The 21,587-nt window shown below is 45.7% G+C and overlaps 1 protein-coding gene and 2 pseudogenes across 1 annotated transcript; 1 reads left to right on the top strand and 2 right to left on the bottom strand.

Moving 5' to 3' along the window:
* The first annotated feature begins 75 nt into the window (after positions 1–75).
* Cox7c-ps3 (Cytochrome c oxidase subunit 7C, pseudogene 3) lies at positions 76–1,360 on the top strand (annotated as a pseudogene).
* Aicda (activation-induced cytidine deaminase) lies at positions 1,346–11,184 on the bottom strand. Its single transcript, NM_001100779.2, has 5 exons — positions 11,084–11,184; positions 4,979–5,126; positions 3,218–3,488; positions 2,410–2,525; positions 1,346–1,980 (listed from the first exon to the last, which is right to left on the bottom strand). Exons 1-5 carry the CDS (start codon positions 11,089–11,091, stop codon positions 1,927–1,929), a joined length of 597 nt encoding a protein of 198 aa, NP_001094249.1. The 5' UTR covers positions 11,092–11,184; the 3' UTR covers positions 1,346–1,926.
* A 2,349-nt stretch (positions 11,185–13,533) lies between these two features.
* LOC120102557 (U4 spliceosomal RNA) lies at positions 13,534–13,646 on the bottom strand (annotated as a pseudogene).
* Positions 13,647–21,587: the final 7,941 nt, after the last annotated feature.

Genomic DNA, 21,587 nt, shown 5'->3' with positions numbered 1-21,587 from the left:
CTTCAGGCACCCACTTTAATATTCCGGAAGAGGAAATGACATCAGGAGTATCGCTGGATGATGTGCAGCAAAATATGAAACAGGAACAGATACAGGAAGGGACTGATGATCTTTATTTTTTTCTCCTCTTCCTCAGCAACTTACATACAATAAATACCGATTGCGGGTACAGAATATCCCGTGGGTCTTTTAAGTGCGTTCTAACGGCTACTGGGTAATAGCTGCACAGGGATTTTTTTTCTAATATTTTTCACATCAGCGAAGATAGTTGTTAGGGAGACAAGGCATAAGAGGGACAAATAGGGAGTCTATGTTGGTTCCCTAAATTTTCTTGGGCAAAGCATAATTTCCTTGCCATGGTCTTGTGCCTTGCCTTTTTCCATGTTAAATATTATCTACCCGACCCCAACCCTCGCCATGCTGTTTTAAATAGCGTCTCACCTTACAGCCCAGACTGGCCTCAAATTTACAGTCCTCCTGCCTCAGCCTCCTGAATGCTGGAACTATAGGTGAATGCCACTTTTCCTAGCATCGGATATGATTCTATTTTGCCACCCTCTTATATAGTTAACGATCTGGGGGAACAGCACCACACACATATAAAAAATAGAATTTTTTGTTTAACTTTGTGGACATCCATCAAAGAGAATAAATTACTACTCCATATTCAGACAATTGCCAGGTGTCCATTACTAGAAGTTTCTGGTGTTTCTAAAGCACAGGCTGCTTTGAGAATCTTGTTGCCAAGGACACAAGGGAAGGAGAGTAGGAACGTGGGGCCATTTCTGCTGTGTTTCGTCTTTGTGGGCTTTGAAGAGCTTCCAGCCATGTTGGGCCAGAGTATCCAGACATTCACCACCTCTGTGGTCTGTCTCAGCCACTATGAGGAGGGAGGGGGGGCGGGGGGGCGGGGGGAGAATTGCTCTTTTCTTTTCTTTTCTTTTTTTGGGGGCGGTTGGGGGTGGGGGTTGGGGGTTGGGGTGGGGATACGTGGCAGTTACTGTCTATGATGACTGTATACTTTTGATCTGGATTTTCTGCTCCTCTCCTTACAGTAAGGCACCAGTTACTTAAGAAATAAGGATGTTTAAACCCTTTAACAGAGTTATGGATGTTTAAGGGAAGCGATCTGAAAATTGGATTGAACTCTTGAACTCTCATTCTAGATAAGACTGTAAGTAAACTAATGACATTAAAAACGAAAGAGAGTCTGTGTTTCCAGGGGATTTGCTTCTTGAAGCATGAACTCATTTTCAGAATGATTTCTTTGTAGTCCTCATCTGCATTTTAATATCCTTTATTAAAATCACCCAGAGGTGATCACGCATACTTCAAATCCCACCCTCCCAAACCCTCTCACGTACGAATATAAAAAACAGGACGGACAATGAAAATATATAGCAATATATAGCACATGCCTGCATATTAATGCTTTTGAGAGAATGACTTGTGATGGCTCAGACCGCGACTATAGGACAGCCCCGTGGCCTCGTCAGAAGAGAACCCCTGAAAGTGAGCCCCAGAAGAAAAGAGTAGAAAAATCCGTCACTGATACCCCTGAGAATTCAAATGAATAAAAGAACATAGGGTAGGTGTAACAAACTGTGAGATCGTCTCCATATGTTTTTCTAAGCAATTTCCTTCCGTTTCCATCCTGTTGAAAAGTCCGAGAGAGCATCATATGTGATCCAAAGTCTAGCAGTTCTGCTGTTCCCCAGTAGATGGCGATGTTGTACACAAAGCACAGTTTGCACCATCGCTCTGGAGGGCCTATGCAGCTCAAGTATTTTTAAAAGTCATATAATTTCCCCTCTACACTTATAAGTGAGTACTTAGGAAGAAAAACGGGTAGTTGAAGGATTGTTTTTTCATCCAGTCTCTTCAGCAGAGAAATTTCACTACACGTGACGTTCCAGGAGGTTGCTATCAAAGTCCCAAAATACGAAACGCATCTCTCAAGTCATCGACTTCATACAAGGGCTGCAGAAAAGAGAGATACAAACAGAGTGAATGGATTTAAATTTGAGCTGGGGCGGGGGAAGCGTCTGAACGAAGTGGGTGCTCCAGAGGAAAGTATATTGGGATGAGGTCTAGGAAAAAGAAGGGGAGAATTCTGGCCTGGAAGGAATCCCACCTGAGGGGAGGATAACAGAAAGAAACAGTTATGAGGACTGAGCGAAGAGGAAGCTACAGGAAAGAGGCTAAGTGGGAGCTCAGCCCTGGGCAAAGATCAAAGAGAAAACTGGAGTGTAAGTGCAGTGAAGTATTCGTCACGTGAAACAACACGAGATACAACTAACTATCTAAGAGGCTGGTGAGTAGGGGGGGAGACAGACACACACACACACACACACAGAGAGAGAGAGAGAGAGAGAGAGAGAGAGAGAGAGAGAGAGAGAGAGAACTTACCAAAAGGATGCGCCGAAGCTGTCTGGTTAGCCTGACGGAGTTTTCATGCAGCCCTTCCCAGGCTTTGAAAGTTCTTTCATGATTTTCTACAAATGTATTCCAGCAGTAAAAATAGTCTTAAGAGAGAAATAAATGCATAAATAAGAAGGTGCGTCTGTGCGCGCGCACATACAAACAGTGTGTAGGTGAAGGTCAGAAAGTCAGACACAATTAGTGAGATTTCTTTTCTTCCACCATGTGGGGTTTCAGGGATCAAACTTGAGCCACCAAGGCAAGTGTCCCCACAGAACCATCTCTCTGACCACCACCACCACCACCATCACCATCACCATCATCACCATCATCATCATCATCGTTAATTTGTTATTTGATTGCTGACGGTGGAACGCAGGGCTTTGCACGTGCTAGATAAGAGTTCTGTCACTTAGTGCACCTGTAGCCCTCCCAACTTCTATCTCTCAAATTCTGATAATTCTGAGATTAAGCATACTTATAGTTCCACCACTCAGAAGGCACAGGGCAGAGAATTGAAAGCCTGAGATAGTGAGACCCTACCTCAAAAAATAAAATAATACATTTGATATCTAGTATGAATTGAGAGTCTTTTTTTTTTCTTTTTTTTTTTTTTTTTCGGAGCTGAGGACCGAACCCAGGGCCTTGAGCTTGCTAGGCAAGCGCTCTTCCACCGAGCTAAATCCCCAACCCCTCATGAATTGAGAGTCTTGATGTCGCCCTCTGCCCCCAGTGTCCCAGCCGACTCTCACTCTGAGTGACAACTCAGATCTCCTCTCCTGTGCACCCGTCTCACCTTTGAAGGTCATGATCCCGATCTGGACTCCGGCGCGGTGCAGCCTCCGCAGCCCCTCAGGCTCAGCCTTGCGGTCTTCGCAGAAGTAGAGGCGCGCGGTGAAAATCCTCAGGCTGAGGTTAGGGTTCCATCTCAGAAACTCAGCCACGTGCCGCGCACAGTCGTAGCAGGGGCTCCAGGAAGTGAACCAGGTGACACGGTAACACCGGCCGGGGTCCAGGTCCCAGTCCGAGATGTAGCGTAGGAACAACAATTCCACGTGGCAGCCCGACTGGAGAAAGAGCAGAGAGTGCTGGTGACGAGACAGTCAATGCTGTCCTACCCAGGCCATTTGGGATGCTTGTGGGAATGTCGCATGGCTGGCCTGGAACTCGCTATGTAGACCAGGCTGGCCTCAAACTCACAGAGATCCACCTGCCTCTGCCTCCAGAGTTATGGGATTAAGGGTGTGCGCCACCATTCCCAGAATAAAGTTAATTGTCTTGTTAAGAGAGCACTTATTGGAGCCAAATCTTTTTTTTTTTTTTGGAGGGTTTTTTTTTTTTTTCGGAGCTGGGGATCGAACCCAGGGCCTTGCGCTTCCTAGGCAAGCGCTCTACCACTGAGCTAAATCCCCAACCCCGAGCCAAATCTTTTTATTACATTGGCTCTGTAGGGTCAAGAAAAGTTGCAGATTTATGGGACAAGGGATTTATCACACACCTTTGTGATTGTTTGGATGCCATGTTGTAAAACTGCATCTTGGCCACTAGGTGGCGCCAGGACAATTTGTAAGGAGGGTTAGGGCACAGCTTGGAGGGAAAGCTTATTGAAGAGACTCAAGTCTAACTTTGTGTGTAAGTGGAAGGCAATTAAGTAATGTGTGTGTGTGTGTGTGTGTGTGTGTGTGTGTGTGTGTGTGTGTGTGCACGCGCGCGCGTGCGCGCGCGATCCCAGTGACTGTGATAACTGCAACCGTAATAGGCCCATGTCCTACTGTGAAAATCATTAGTCTAAGACTGAAGATGGTTTTTATTCTACTCATCTTTTTTGCGCTATTTCTTTAGCAGTAAAGCAAACTGGTGTTTTGAGCACTGCGTGCAAAGAGAAAGTACTACTTGACCAAGCTGTCTAAAAATACAGTGCGTCATGACTCCAAGTAGGGAAGAGATTGTGTGTAAAACGATAGTGTTGAAGTAAGTTTTCCCCACAAAAAGGGAACCTTCATTATAAATAGCCAACTCCATGAGCGTGTGCGTGTGCGTGTGCGTTGCCCTTGTGGGAAAGCATTGGATTCCCTGGATCAGGAGTTTCAGATGGTTGTGAGTTGACATGGGAATACTGGGAATCTAGCCCAGGTCACGGCGGAGCAGCCTCTGGGTGGAGGGTTTTGGGGGGAGGGGGCTCCTTTACTTAATGGGGGGGGTGAAGTGGAATGGGGAGACATAGAAAAGTTTGGGGACAGTTCTTACTGTCATTGAAGCAGAGTGTGGCAATAGGGTTCCCAGCGTGACTACCAACCTTCAGGCCCAGAATGTGGAAAGAACCCTAGGAAGCTGGTGGAGACATTAATCAAATAACCCGAAAAGGTTCAGTGTGGTGGCACACGCCTGTAATTACAGCACCGAGGCAGGAGGATTGTCAGAGTTGGTCAGCCTGAGAGCACAGGTGCTGGCTCTTTCTCCAACTCCGTTTCTCCTTCTCTCCCCTTTGAGACTGTCTTGTCCCCTAAGCACTTGGCACCAGGGGCTTTAGTGTCAACAGCTACCAACGCCCTGGTACCTTGTTGCGAAGGTGGCCAAAGTCCAGTGAGAAGGAGGTGGCACTATCTCTCCTCTTCACCACATAGCACAGGTAGGTCTCGTGCCGACCCTTAGCCCAGCGGACATTTTTGAAGTGGTAAAGAAACTTCTTTTGCTTCATCAAGAGGCTGTGAATGAGAGAAGAAATTCAGGGCAGGGCCTGTCTGTCCCCACACTCTTCCCTCAGTTCTGTCTGTCCCCACACTCTTTTTTTTTTTTTTGGTTCTTTTTTTTTTCGGAGCTGGGGACCGAACCCAGGGCCTTGCGCTTCCTAGGTAAGCGCTCTACCACTGAGCTAAATCCCCAGCCCCACTGAGCTAAATCCCCAGCCCCTGTCCCCACACTCTTCCCTCAGTTCTGACTGTTATTGTTGCCTCTGCTGAGGACTGAACCTGGAGCCATATGCGAGCTAACCACTGAACTGCATCCCCACACCTATTACGATCATTATAATTTTTAAAATTTTAAAATTATCTGGGTTAAACTGGAAAGTGTAGTCTTGTTTCCTTTTCTGGATACCTGAGATGCGCTCAGCTTAAAATCCACCCATCCTTCCCCGCCCACAGTTCACCCCTTCCCCTCCCCTTCACTGCAGCAAACTGGGTAATTAGCCTTGATTAATTTTTTTAAGATCTATTTATCTATTTTATGTATGTGAGTACACTGTCGCTGTCTTCAGACACACCAGAAGAGGGCATCAGATCCCATTACAGATGGTTGTGAGCCACCATGTGGTTGCTGGGAATTGAACTCACGATCTCTGGAAAAGCAGCCAGTGCTCTTAACCACTGAGCCATCTCTCCAGTACGGCCTTCTCTCTAACTCTCCTTGATCGCCTTTTCTTCCTCAGTTTTCACATTTAATTAATTGTATAAGTTTGTGAATTCTATTGGAACACAGAAAAAAGAAAGTATGGTGGTTTGACATTCTGAGAGCTTGAAACATGGGAGATCTAAGGCTTTGGACATGGCCTTAGAGACCTTTAACCTTCTGTCCACTACTGCAGTCGCATCCCAGAACCAGAACTCCTCCAAAAGCAAGTTATAAAACCTGGCAAGGACCGGGTAAGGTTGCTTGAGCCTGTAACCTTAGCCCTTTGAGGTTGGGTGTGGGTGCGGATTGCTGTAAGTTTGAGCCCAGCCTGAGCTCCACAGCAAGAATATAATTCAGGAGTACAGCAGTTGCCTATGACGTACGAGGCTCTAGGTCTGATCCCTCAGTACCACAAAAGGAAGCGAAGGAAAACAGAAAGTCACACTCCAATTCTAGCACATGAGTCACAGCGGAAGGAAGGAAGAGAAGGTTATCAAAGCCACTGAGCTACCGGGAAAAGAAAGGTCACTCTCTTCCTTGAAGAACCATATTCCGTGGGTGTCCTGTCTTACATCCAGGAAAAGCAGTGCTGCAGATGGGCCTTGCTGGGTGCCCTTCCTCTTCTAAGCACAGGGTCATATGAGGTCATGTCGATTTGTTATCACTTTGTTACATAGTATCTACCATCCTTCATTGAACAGAAGTATAAGAAACAGTTGCCTCTGTATCTTTAAAAGAAATCACATTTGTTCGTTATTGTGGTGTGAATGGCTGTGTGTGTGTGTGTGTGTGTGTGTGTGTGTGTTGTGGAAGTTGGCTCTCTGCTTCCATTGTGTGTATTCTAGGATCAAACTCAAGACATCAGCTTTGACAGTACGTGCCTTTACCTACTGAGCTATCTGACCACCTCAGGTGGGATCCCCCTTAGGTCTCTGAGTTTTCATTCTTGGATTTTGCTTGGTCAGTTTTGTTGGTTTTATTTTATTTATTTATTTTTGTTGTTTGTTTTGGGATAAGATCTCACCTAGCTCAGGCTGGTAGAGAATTTGGCAAGGATGACTCTCCTGCCTCCACTCCCTGGGTCTTGGGATGACAGGTGTGCCCCACCCACTTGGGGACTTAACCCAGGGCTTTGTGGATGCTGCCAAGTTCTCTACTATTAGAACTATACCTCCAGTCCCCAAAGGTTTTTTCCCCTCTTTCTTTAAAAATACAAACTTTACGGGGACTGGAGAGATGGCTCAGCAGTTAAGAGCATGAACTGCTCTTCCAGAGGTCCTGAGTTCTAGACCCAGCACCTGCATCAGGCAGCTCACGACCACTTGTCACTCCAGCTCCCCCAGGTCCAACACTGCTGGCTTTTGAGGGCACCTGCATTGACGCACACCACACTTAAACATAATTTTAAAAATCTTTGTGGTGTGTGTGTGTGTGTGTGCGCGCATGTGGTGGTGGTGGTGGTGGTGGTGGTGGTGGTGGTGGTGGTGGTGGTGGTGGTGGTGGTAGGGTAGAGGCAACACATGCTACAGGACACGTGTGGAGACCAGACTACAACACTGGGTGTAGGTCCTTGACTTCTGTCCTGTTTGAGACTGAATCTCTTGTTCTCTGCTATGCACCTCAGGCTAACCAGCTCATAAGCTTCCCGGAGTTCTCCTTATATTGCCTTAGAAGCACAGGGGTTACAGTTTCCTGCTACGGGGCAGCTAAACTCATGTCCTCTCGCTTTCATGGCAAGCGCTGTTCCCACAGAGCCATCTTCCCAACCCTCGAGTTTCTTAAAAAAAAAATTACAGTTCCTGCTAAAGCTGTGGCCAGCGTAACACGAGTCCAGCGAGGTGAAACAACGGATGATAAACAGCAGTGTGGCTCTCACTTGTAGACATAGCACTGCCACACAGTGGTGCTGGGTGGAAGTGCAGAGATTTTTTTTTTTTTAAAAAAAAGAACTAGTTAGGAATTTGAATAGTGTTGATGCAAGAGAATTGAAACCATTTTTCACTTTTGTTACTGTTGAAATACAATTTACATAACAAACTCCACTCACTTAAAATCTACAGCTCCATGAATGCTGACAGGTCCGCAGCCCAGGCTGCCAGCGCGATCAGAGGAGACAGCGTTTCTAGGCTTCTTAAAACTTCTTAGTCGTTATTTGCTGCTCTTTCTCCTCTTGCCCAGGCAACCGCTGACCTGCTTTCTGTAAATGTAAATTGTTTCTAACTTTCTATAATTTCATATAAGTTACATTTTCCCTTCCTATGTAACTTCTCTCATCAAACTGTAAATTTCGTATCCATCCTTGGCTATCGGTGGCTGCCTCCCTTTTCCTGCTGAGCAGTATTCTATTGTGAGGGCAGACCATGTTTTGTTTATTCATTTATGTGCTGATTGAAATTTGGATATGTTCCACTTTGGTGCCACCATGGTTAGAACCACTGTAAATATTTATATACCATCATTGAATTCATGTAGCTGACAGCTCACGCTCTAATAATAATTCAATACAGGTGGCAGTCGCTGACTTTTGGAAAAACAAATTGTTTTGAGGACATGGTCTCTCTGTGGGATCCATGCTGGTCTGGAAATCTCTATGTAGCTGCAGTTGACCTCAAACTCATGATCCTCCTGTCTTAGCCTCTAAGGATCATAGCCTTATTTTGAAATAACAATTTACCATGATAATCATCATAGAACCTCCATGTCTACCATTCATCACTAGCGTATAAAACCCTTTAGCAACTGGGCATGGTGGTGGCGCACACCTTTAATAACAGAATTTGCGGGGGCAGAGGGGGGGTGCACAGAGGCAGGTGGATCTTTGTGTAGTGAAAGCCTGATTTACATAGAGAGTTGCAAGTCACCCAGGCTATGTGGTGAGACACATCATCATCACAATCACCGCGGCCACCTCTGTCATCGTCGTCATCATCGTCATCATCATCATCGTCATCATCATCATCATCATCATCGTCATCATATACTCAGCATATTATAATAAGAAGCACAGGTCTCTCTTGAATCCAGCTAGTCTTAAACACCTTAATCTTCATCTCTTAGCAATGAATTGGTTTTTTATTTAACTAAATTGTCTGTGTTACCTAGACGGGAAAAGTAGAGAACCTTTTTCAGTGGGTTGAGCCTGGAGCCTCGTACATGCTAGTGAGTGCTTTGCCGCGGAGTCGTACCTCGCCCTAGAAAACTTTTCTTTTTCCATAATACTGTGGGTAGCAAGTTTATGAACATGTGTGTGTGTGCGTGTGTGTACGTGTGTGTGTGTGTGTTGTGTGTGTGTGCGCGCGCGCGTATTTATGAGTGTGTATTGGGGGCGGGTGCCATTATTATGAAGGAAAGGGATCCTTGGAGTTTAGAAAAGAAGGATCTGTCACAAGTAGAAGAATTATGTCTGCACCACAGGAAAATGTCATAGGCCGTTTCTGTCTTAAGAGTCCAGCCATGGTGGGCGGAGCTGCGCAGTCCTGACCTATGGATTGGTCGCCTTGACCCAACACTTCCCCCAACTCTAGCTAGGAGCCTATCTCCAGCTCCCTCTCCTCAGGATGTCCCTCCCCGTAGGGAGGACTTTGCTGAGCAGTGTTTCAGACCTGTAGGCTGCCAGCTGCTGAGACAGCTGTGCTCCTTGAGGCAGAACATTAGTCGCTTCCCTAGCAATGCAAACCAGACGCAAAGGGTTAAAAATAATCATAGCAAAGTACAGTGAGTTCTCGCTACATGCTGCCTTTACTCCCATACAGTGCACCTCTCCACTTTCTGGTTTGCTTCTCCCGGAATCTTAGCCTTGCCTTTGTCTTTGCCTTGCATTTTGCTAGGCTCGCGCATATCTCCCGGCCCCTTCTCCATCAGGGCATAGATCTCAGATTTGTTTCAAAATCCTATAAACTCAGAAGTAGTTGATGCTGTCTGCCTGCCCGCTGTGAACATTTGTTTGTTTGCCTGGTTGTTTGTTTGTTTGCCTGCTTTCTTGCTTTTTGAGGGCTCAGGATGTAATTCAGTGGCAGAGTACTTGTCTAGCATGTACAAGGCCCTCAGTGTGGTCCTTAATAGGGGTGAGGGAGAGTGGGGGGAGGAGGGAAAGGACAGGGAGGAGGGGAAGGAGGAGGGAGAGGAGGAAGAGAAGAAGGGGAAGGAGAAGGGGGAGGAGGGGAGGAAGATAAGGGGGAGGAGGGGGGAGGAAGATGAAAGGGGAAGACGGGGAGGAGGGGGAAGAAATGAGGGGGAGGAGGATGAAGGGATAAGAGGAGGGAGGAGGGAGGAGGGGGAGGAGGGAGGGGAGGAGAGGAAGAAGGAGGGAGAGGAGGAAGGGGATATGGGGGAGGAGGGGAAGGAAGATGAAGGGGGAGGAGGAGAGAAATAAAAAAGAAAGAAGGAAGACAAGAAAGGAAAGATCTGGAATCTGAAGAACAGCCATGCTGCCACTAACTACATTAACTCCATATTCTAACCTTCATAGCCAACTGGAAGTGAACTCAAGTGTATGGGTTTCAGGCATAGTGACTCACACACTGGCAATAAATGTAGAAAAATGAGAGAGACATTTCTGATAATGGCTTGTCACGAACCACATATAAGAGCCCAAAAAGCTTTCAAGAAGCTAAGAACTCTCTGCACAGATGAATTAAGCAGTAAGAATGCCACAAACTGTCTAACAGTTGAGCCTGTAACACTAAATTGCCTGTTTTAATGAAATTCTCTCCTTCAATAGACACCATTGTAATGAGCTGCCAGCAATTCATCTTAGATGTTTAGCATTTTTAAGAAGTACAGATTTCATTGCTATAGCAAAATAACCCCAGTAAAGACTCCCCATGCGAGCCTTCAGATGTTGGCTATTTGCCAAATAATTATGAAAATAACCACTACTGTTTTTAGTAAGGAGTTGATATGATTGTGTGTGTATGTGTGTGTGTGTGTGTGTGTGTGTGTGTGTGTGTGTGTGCCAGGAGCCTCTAAGCCTTTGCTGTCGTGGCCACAAGCCAACTCCAGCTCTGTCCAAATTTCAGGCCAAGTCCAGACTTCCTATCTCTTTTGCAATGCAGAGAAGAGAGCGACCAGGAGAGGTGAAGAACCTCAAGGGTTAGAGTTAGGTCCAGAACCAAAAGACCTGAGCAGAGAGTGATGAACAGAATAGAAAATGTGCACACTGACAGGCAAGGCTGACAGCCAGACAGCCAGGCAGCAATACTGGAACACACACACACACACACACACACACACACACACACACACACACACGCATATGAAACTGTCCTGTTACCTGTCCATTTCGGTCTCCAGCGTGACTTTCTTGTTTCCCTCAAAGTCTTAGGTCAAAGGGAGCTTGCTTCAAGCAAGGCTGCTTCAGTGCCGTTGTGTGACAGAGCACTGGCCCCTGGCATTCAAATTTGAGCTTGCTCTTGTAGGTTCCTCCCCCAATGATAGCATCACTGCCACCAGGTATCCAACATCTGCCTCCTCCTGGGTTGGGTCCAGTAAGGAGGGGCGGGGCCATGGTGCGCAGAGCCACATAGATTAAATGATTGACAGTTCTGCTTATGCTGAATGGCCAGCTTCCTTTGAGGCTGCTCCTCTAAAAAGCTAGCCCAGCCCAGGTACCGCAGGTAACAAAGATCAAGAGACAATAGCACTGGACATTTCTCAAATTAGTATCATGTTAATGAGCAATGTGTGTGTGTGTGTGTGTGTGTGTGTGTGTGTGTGTGTGTGTGTGTGTGTGTTCCTGGGTATTATACCTAAGGCTTGTGCATGCTTCCTAATTTTAAAACTATGATAACAATAACAACAATCATGGTGACTTAAAGTGGCATTAAATGGCTGTTCAGTAGCACCTTGTGCTTCATGACCTTACAGTATTTGTTCCTTCAGTTCATTACACTCGGTTTTGTGCCTCAGTAGAGACGGGAATTGACCACCCTGCTTTCTGACAGCAAGCTCAGCCACACAGCATCCAGAGAATGAGCTTTGACCTCCCAATCCTAATATTTTTCTTTGTAAAAATGACATTACAAGTTAGCTAGAAAGACTAGCTGCTTGCACCGAAAAGCTATTTGTTTTAGTGTGTGTGTGTGTGTGTGTGTGTGTGTGTGTGTGTGTGAAAAAGTGATTTAAAAAAATGAACTCTTTTTTCTCATTATAAATATCTTGCTGGGGGCCTGGAGAGCTGGCCCAGTGGTTAAGAGCACTGTTGCAGAGGTCCAACAGGTGGCTGTAAGTCCAACCCTGATCATCTGGAAGAGCATCCTTTTCGTTCTTCCTTCCATTTCTTCCTTCCTTTCCTTTCCTTCCTTCCTTCCTGTTTTTAGACAGGGTCTCATTGTGTAGCTCATTATGGCTAGTCTGGAACTTTCTATCTAGACAGGCAAATCTTGAGCTACAAAGACTGGAGCCCAGTGCGTACACACAGCGCATGCCCCTGCTCCATGCCTCCAGCTGTTGTTACTAAATCTCTCCGTGCAAAGCGTCATAGTTCGAGCCCTCGCTAACTCCACGTCTTCATTCGAACACTGCCCGGCAATGGAGACTTCCCTGGATATCATATTTGAAATGTGAACGAGCCTCCATCTTCCTCTAATTCCTTTTTTCTCATTATCATATCACTCAATTTCACTCACCGGAGAATTAATGAATTCCCGGGGAAAAATTTCAGGGCTCTGGGAGTAAACAGCAGCAGCAGGGACTTTCCTGGTTTAAGGGAACCCAGGTGACAGGTGGACATTTGAAATCCAATCCCTCTAACTTGTCCAGGGAATGACATCCTGAGAACATGCACACACGGGTCTCTCTAAGGGTCAAGCTAACTGACATTGTCAGAGATGATGTTATTTCTTTACATTTTTAAAAATTAAAAAAATTTTTTTGCCCTGTTTGGCAATAGAGGGGTTTATGAGGCAGAAGTGCCAGAGCTCCTGTGTAGATGTCAGAGGACAATTTACAAGACTTGGTCTTCCCTGTCCACCATGTAGGTTCTGGGACTCAAACTCAAGTATTCAGGTTTGACAGCAGGGGCATTTATTCATTGAACTATCTTGCCTGCTCTGACTGACACCATTTCTTAAAAGGGGGAGGGATGAGAGTGGCAGGGGCTGGAGAGACGGTTCCATATTTAAGAACACTGTCCTTTCAGAGGACCTGGGTTCAGTTCCCTGCATTTGCATGGTGGCTCACAACCATTTAAAATGGAATCTGATGTCCTCTTCGACAAAATACAATATACATAACTAACTAACTAATCTTAAGAAAGGAAGGAAGAGAGAGAGAGAGAGAGAGAGAGAGAGAGAGAGAGAGAGAGGTATTCCAGACCAACCAAGGGCTACGTAGTGGAAACCCTGTCACCAAACAACAGAAGAACAAGCACTCTTGTCCCCATGACAACATCAGAATGAATGGCAGCTGTACATGATCAGAATTCCAGCATTCTGAAGGTTAAGGCAGGAGGTTTCCTGAAAGTTTGAGACCAGCCTGGGCTATATGTTCAGTTCCAGGACAACCTTGGAACTCTGCTAAAAAACAGAAATAAAGAAAGGAAATGTTTTCTTGTCTTCAAGGAGTTTTTCCTTCACTTGTTTTAAGTGCAGGATTCCATGGCAATGGTTACACTTGAAACCCAAAATTTCCTTATCCTTTTGTGGAGCAGAGACATCTCAGGAAGCTGAGTTTCTGCTCCCCTTGCCTCTGCTTCCCGAGTACTCAGAAGTCATGCTTGCATAGCACGACTGCATGTTTCTAAAACGTAAACCAATCGGTACATTTTAGTTTCCAATTAGCAATAATTGAGCCTGGGATAAACCTCATTGGTTACAATACTGCCACTTCGTAAAGCTGTAAATTTTATATTTAGTGTGTGTGTGTGTGTGTGTGTGTGTGTGTGTGTGTGTGTATGTGTGTACATGCAGTTGTGAGCTGTGAGTTGTGGGTGCTGGGATCTGAACTAAAGTCCTCTACAGAATACGTGCTCTTAGCCACTGAGCGGTCACCAGACCCCTCCCTAAAACTTTCATTGCATCCATCAACCAATCTGTACGTAAACGCACCGGTATAACAGTTACGCAGCCAGTAGCGCTCCCTTAACTCGTAGCGACCTCTAACCTACTTTCCATTTCTGTGAATTATCCTGTTCAAGATAATTGGAAGGCAAAGTCGCTTGCCCAGGTATGTTTGCTTCCTTTCTTTTTCTCTTTCTTCCCTTTTCTTGATTGTGCTTTGTTTTCAAGAAAGATTCAATATGTAGTGAATGTTGGCCTCGTGCTTGCAGTGCTGCTGGCTGCTTTCGCCCAATGTCTTTAAGAATAGCCCAGGTTAGACCACGTATCACAATTTCATCCCTTCCTGTGTTTTGCTCACACCTTCATCTGCGGGTGAAGACTTGAGCTGTCGCTGTCTTTGCTTACCATGGATGATGCAACAAACAAGCAAATAAACGTCTGGTGGGCCGGGTCGCCTGTTCTTTTGGATGTGTACCTAGCCCTCGATCCTTCCTTTTGATACTGGAGATTGAATGAGGGTCCTTATTGTTATACTTTTATTTTCAGGTTGCTATTTTTTTTTTCAGATGAAATTGCATGTGCTTGAAGTATACAGTAGTTTACAGACGTTGAAGTGGTTACTACAGTCAGACTGATGAACGTGCCGGTTTCCTTGAGTAGCATCCTTCCGGTGGTACACAGTTGTTATCTCATACGATAGCTCTCTGGGCCTGCATCCCACACAACTGCAACTCTGTGCAGTTCTTGTTTGTTTCAGAAGGTCTTACTATAGGGTCCTGGCTGGCTTCAAACCCACAGAGATCTGCCAGCATCCCCGCCCCCCATCAGCAGACACTTCTATTGTTTGCTTCTCTGTGTTGACTTTTAAGATCCCACATAGAAGTGAAGTGATAGGGGCTGGGGATTTAGCTCAGTGGTAGAGCGCTTACCTAGGAAGTGCAAGGCCCTGGGTTCAGTCCCCAGCTCCGAAAAAAAAGAACCAAAAAAAAAAAAAAAAAAAGAAGTGAAGTGATGCAGCATCCCCTCACCGTATCTTTATTAGTTCCTTCAGATCATCACCTCACAAATGGCAGGATCTCTATTATTATTATTATTATTATTATTATTATTATTATTATTATTATTAAAAAATTTGCAGTGCTGGGAAACCAAACTCCACGATTTTGTGCATATCAGAAAAGTATTCTGCAAACGAGCTGTACCCTAACCCACGATCTCCTTTGATAAGACCAAAGGACAATCCGTGCTGATACACCCACGGGTGTCGTTGATGATGTGCACTGTGCTCTCCAGGCAATGGACAGTGTTATCTGAGGCTTTGGATGTGATGTCATGTGACAGTATAAAATGACCAGCCAGGCAACTTTCGCTCACACCTCTAATCCCAGCACTCAGGAGACAGAGGCAGGTGGATCTCTCTGAGTTTGAGTTCTACAAAACGAGTTCCAGGACAGTGGGGGCTACACAGAGAAACCCTGTCCTGAAAACAAACAAACTAATTAAAAAAAACAGCAACAAAAAGGAAAAGAATTAAATGACATTAGAAGACAGACCTGAATGATTAAAAGGATTGTGGCATTTTGAAGTTCAAGGAGCATTAAGGAGTGTGTGTATCTGGAGGTTTGCCTCAGTCAGAGCCCATGGGAACAGGCTAAGGAGTTCCCACAGCACAAAGCAGTAAGGAAGACATTATTTTGATTTTCTAGTGGTTGTGTGAGGGCTGGGAATGAAGTCCCATGACAAAGCTTTTGCCTAGCAGATTGGAGGCCCTGCATGAGTGGAGGGCACACACACACCATACATACATACACAACACACATACACACACACACATACACACACACATACATACACACATACACACACCCACACATACACACACATACACACACACATAAACACACACACACATACACACACACATACACACACACATACACACACCCACACAAGCACACACACACATACACACACAGGAGCACACACACACAAGCACCCACCTACCCACCCCCACACACCCATGAATTTGGAGCTGGCAGGATGACTCAGTGGATAAAAAGCACTTGATGTGCCTGACAACCTGAACTCAATCCCCAAATCCATGGGAAGACAAGGAATCTGGCATGCATCTGCAGCTGCAGCTGCCCTCCATTCCCACACAGAGATAGTGGGCGGAGACAGGAGACCTGCTGGAAGCTCTCAGGCTAAGCCATCCCGGAGCACCAAGGACAGATCCAGGGCAGCTCCTACCTCAGCAAAGTGGAAGGAGGTGATGCCTCCTGAAAGTTGTCTTCTGGCCTTCACACATGTGCCTGTACACACACACAACACACACACACACACACATACATACACACTCACACACACACCAACACACACACAGTCACATGCACACACACATACACATACACACTAACACACACACCAACACTCATACACACTCTCACATACACACACACACTCACACACACTTACACTAACACACATACACACTCACACACACACCAACACTCATACACACTCTCACATACACATACTCACACACATACACCAACACACATACACACTCACACACACACATACACACTCTCACTCTCTCTTCCCCATCTCTCTCAAGCACACACACACACACACACACACACACACACTCACACACACACTAAAATTAAATAGTAGGCTCACATGTGGACCCTAGGAATATGGTCTCTAACAGTGTTCGCAGATCATAAACATAAGGTATGAATCCCAGGGAATTTTCAGCATGACACAGGTGGTTTAGAGTTACACCTTCAGGGAGTACACCCTCTTCCTTGGTTTTATTTGTGCATTTATGCATGTATTTATTTGTTTTATAATCTTGAGACAGGGTCCGTGTAGCCCAAAATGGCGTCAAATTCACTCTATAGATGAGGTTGACCTTGGGATTAGAAAGCTGCCCACCATGCTAGCTCTGCTTTTCCTCTTATTTACAGGACAGATGGGGGTGTAAGGGGAGGTGTGAAATGGAGGAATCTCCATAGACAGCAGGAGTCCTCGCTGGGTGTGGCATCAGGCACCAGTAATCTCCCCACTTGGGAAATTGAGGAGGAGGAGGATGAGTTTGAGGCCAATCTAAGATACGCTGAGGTGGGGGAAGACAGAGATGGGGCAAGAACATAACTTACAGCCCTTTCTTATCCTGTGTTTCAAAACCAGAGCAGGACGCACCATTCCCTATGTGAGACCAGTTCAGAAGAATAAGGGGACATTGCATTGGAAGTCATTGAAGGTTTCCTGACAGTGCGTCAGGTAGGCCTCAACGAACGAAACAGTTTATTTATTTTTATTGTTAATTGTTTCCTGTGTATAGGTGTTTTGCCTGCATGTATGTGTGTGTACCATGCTGTGTTTGGCCCCCTCCAAGGCCAGAAGAGAGAATCTGACCCCTCGCACTGGAGTTATAGATTCTTGTGAGTCATGGATAGTGGGAATTGAACCTGGGTCCTCTGGAAAAGCATCCAGTTCTCTTAACTGCTGAGCCATCTCTTCGGTTGCCATTTATTTATTTTTAGAGATTCATATTTTAAAAATTATGTGTCTACCTCTAAGTATATGCGTGTGAGATTTCTTGGGATTGGCATTACACGTTCCACTCTAATGCCAAATTTGAGTCTACTGAAAGAGCAGTGCGTGTTCTTAATCTCTTCAGCCTCAAGATTTTAGGCAAAAACACTTTTTTTTTTTTTTGGTTCTTTTTTTCGGAGCTGGGGACCGAACCCAGGGCCTTGTGCTTCTTAGGCAAGCGCTCTACCACTGAGCTAAATCCCCAACCCCATCAGCCTCAAGATTTTAATAAACAGTAAGGATAGGCCAGGGTTCTCAACCTTCCTAATGCTTGGAATGTTTAATATAGTTTCTCGTGTTGTGGTGACCCCCTGCTCACCATAGAATTTATTTTTGTTGCTACGTCATAACTGTAATTTTGCTACAGTTGTGAATCATAGTGTAAGCATTTGGTATGTAGAATATATCATGTGCAACCCCAAAGGGGTCTCAATCCACAGGTTGAGACAGCTGATGTAGAGATTTGACACCGGCAAAGAATTTGAAGACAGAGCCTTGGGCCCCGGACCTGGTCCATTCACTTCTGAAATGCTCCGAGAAATCTACTGAGCGGCCACATGTGAACCTGCAGGCAACCATCTTTATCGCATCGCATCTGCGGAGTAAAGCTTCAGCCCTTGCAGCGGGAGCTGAGGCGGGTCTGTGAGGCTCTGCTTTTCAAGTTTCGGAGTAGCTTAGCTGGTGTGAGCGATGGCGCTTAGCAAGGCAGCGAGGACAGAGAAACGAGACTGTTTCGTCTCTCATTTCTTCCTTCTCGAGGCCCTCTATGATGCCCACCAGGCTGGCCCCAGGTTCAAAGGGGCTTCGAGTCTCAGCTTCCAAAGTAGCTGGGCCTAGGGTTGTTTGACACCTGATCCAGCTTTCAGGAAGCTTCCCAATGAAGTCAAGAGCTAAATAACTTGTATGTGGCTGTTAAAATCTTTAGGTTAACCTGTATGTTTTCTCCAGTATAAAAACATAATTTGGGCCAGAGAGATGACTCAGTCAATCAACGTGCTTGCCAGGGAAACCCGTCCACCTCACTTCAGTCCCTCGAGCCCAGGGTGCAAGGAGAGGGCTGACTTTAGCAAGTTCTCTTCTGACCTCCACACTCGAGCTGTAGCACACGCACGCCCACACCCTCTCTTTCAGGCGCCCGTGCACATGCTATAGGAAAAAAAAATACAAAACCCTTGACTTCTAAGAAAGCCAAATTCTCTCGTTCGCCTTCTTCTAAGGGAAGGAAAGAGATCTCGCTTAGTTACAAAAGCATTTTCCAGTCCTGGGACTTTGGAACTGGTACAGCGGCAAAACCATTTTATAGGGTTTCAATCGACTTTTCTTTTCTTCGTTAACTTTTCTTTTCCCTCACTGACTTCTATTGAAAAACCGCAGCCCAGCCTGGTCACATTGTTTTTTACAGAAATACCGTGACTTGGAAGTTGAGTCGCTTTCGGCCGGGCTGAGTTTTGGACATCTGGAGTTACCACCTAACCTTCCCTGTGAGAAGCCCAGGTGAGGTTTCGTTAGGGCCAGCATGGGGGGCCTCTGGGAAGCCTCTGGGGCCTGCATTCCTATGTCTCAGAGCCAGCACTCTCAGACATGCCTCCTCGGGGCACTATTTTTGGACACCAGCTAGATTGCTCAATATGATACTGGTTGTTTTTAAAGGGATCCAAAAAAGGCTTCGTGTGGGTGAAAATGTGGTTGTTGGATTGCTTCAACTTCTGCATTCCCCGATTTTTGTTTTTCTCACTTTGCTGCCCTGGAGGTTACTGCATCCCTCTGGGGTATGAAAAGCCAAGGGACAGCCCTCTAAACACGGGGCAGAATTACTCAGCTTCTGCTGCTGGGATGCCCAGGACATTTCAAAGAGAACTGTAAACAGGCACTTGTCAAAACCTTAGGTCTATGGGGAGGTGGAGGCAGGAGGATTGAGGTTCAGGGTCATCTTCTGCCACTCACTGGGTTCAAGGCCAACAGCCTGTCTTGAAAGAAAAAAAAAAGAATTTTCAAATGGGATGCTATGAAATTAAAAGGCTTCAAACTGAATGTGGTGGCTAATTCCTATAACCCCAGCAGCCTGGAGGCTGAGGCAGGAGGATTGCCAAGAGTTGGAAGCCATCCTGAGCTCCATCCCAGGACCCACATGGCAGGGGGAGTGAACCAATTCATGCAAGCTGTCCACTGACCTCTACACCCATACTCACACACACACACACACACACACACACACATACACACACACACACACAGCACACTCATACACATTCACATACACTCTCATAATACACACTCACACACATTTTCATACACACACCCATACACAAACTCATACACACAACATTCTCATAATACACACTCACACACATTCTCATACATACACACACTCTCATAATATACACTCACACAAACATACACACACACTCATACATACAAATTTGTACACATACATTCATACACACACTCTCTCTCTCTCACACACACACACACACACAAACTCTAAAAATGTAATACACTTTAAAGAAGTACAAATGATCAATAAATGTATGGGGAAAGGTTTGTTGTTTTGCAATCAAGGATATGCAAACCAAACCTGTGTTGAGGTTTCATATCACCCCCGTCAGAATGACTGTCATCAAGAAAAGACACAACAGGCTGGAAGATGACTCAGTGGGTAGGAGGACCAGCTCCTCTTCCAGAGGACCAGGAGTCCATACTCCCCCAGCACCACAGAGCGCTCTGTAACTGTTGCAGTTCTGTCATCAGTTCTGGAACTGGAGCTCACCATGTTGTGTGCGATAAGACGACTCAGAAGGACAAGCACTTCCTCTCATATGCAGAATCTCCACTGAATAAAGGGAAGCAGGCTGGACAGGTGGCTCAGTGGTTAAGAGCACTGTCTGCTCTTCCAGAGGTCCTGAGTTCAAATCCCAGCAACCACATGGTGGCTCACAACCATCTGTAATGGGATCTGATGCCCTCTTCTGGTGTGTCTGAAGACAGCTACAGTGTACATATATATAATAAATAGATCTTTAAAAAATAAAGGGGAAAACATATTAACTATGAAGCAGGCTAGGCATCCCAACACACACCTTTAATTCCAGCACTTGGGTTTTTAAAAAAAGGAAGATGCCGGAAAGATTGTTCAGTGGTTAAGGATACTTTCTGTTTTTTACTAGGACCCAAGTCGGGTGGTTCATAATACCTGTAAAAATGTCCAGGCAATGACACTCCCTCTTCTGGTCTTCGCAGCAACAGCATATACTGGGTACACACACACACACACACACACACACATACACACACACACACACATACACACACACACATACACACACATACACACATACACACACACTCACACATACACACATACTCTCACACACACACACATACACATACACACACACCCACACATACATACACATACACACATACACACACATACACACACACACTCACACATACACATACACACAACTCACACATACACACACATACACACACACTCACACACACACACACTCACACATACACACATACTCTCACACACACACACTCACACATACACACACACAAAGTTTTAAAAGAAAGAAACAATATGTAGTAATAAAAAAGGTTTTGCAAACACATCCAGACTTTAGTCTTATGCTCTTTTTATATCTTGGGAACATGGTCTCATCGTGGGTTTTTGGTTTGGTTTGGCTGTTTGATTTTTTTTGAGATAGGGTTTCTCTGTGTAGCCTCTGATATTCTGGAACACATTCTGTAGACCAGGCTGGCCTCAAACTCAGAGATCCCCCTGTCTCTGCCTTCTGAGTGCTGGGGTTAAAGGTGTGTGCCACCGCCGCCGCCACCATCCCGCTGGCCTCAGTATGTCACCCTGGCTGTTCTGGAACTCTCCGTGACCTCGGGGCCATAACAACTCTGAGATTTAGTTATTTATGAATGAGTTTTTGGTCGTTCTCAGACTATCTCAAAACCTAGTTATCCCGTTGATTCTATTCCACGAGGACCACATGGTTTGTTACTTCGCCTCCATGCCGTACTTCTAGTTGTCAGGCCTAGCAGCAAGCACTTTTACCTGCCTAGCCATCTTGCCAAGCCTAAATACTAACCTTTAACTGCTGGGTGTGGGGTTGGGGCGGGGGGACTGTGGCACATGTGCACGCAGCAATCATCCTGGTCTCT

This window comes from Rattus norvegicus, chromosome 4 (genome assembly GCF_036323735.1).
Source record: "Rattus norvegicus strain BN/NHsdMcwi chromosome 4, GRCr8, whole genome shotgun sequence".
Lineage (NCBI taxonomy): Eukaryota > Metazoa > Chordata > Mammalia > Rodentia > Muridae > Rattus > Rattus norvegicus.
Note: the sequence above shows the minus strand (reverse complement) of the source record. Positions and strands in the feature narration are given on the sequence as shown.

Coding starts and splice junctions, on each gene's coding strand:
- Aicda (NM_001100779.2), bottom strand. Junction 3,489..4,978: donor TTGGCCACCTTCGCAACAAG/GTACCAGGGCGT, acceptor CTCTTTCTCCAG/TCGGGCTGCCACGTGGAATT. Junction 2,526..3,217: donor CGGGATCATGACCTTCAAAG/GTGAGACGGGTG, acceptor TTCTCTCTTAAG/ACTATTTTTACTGCTGGAAT.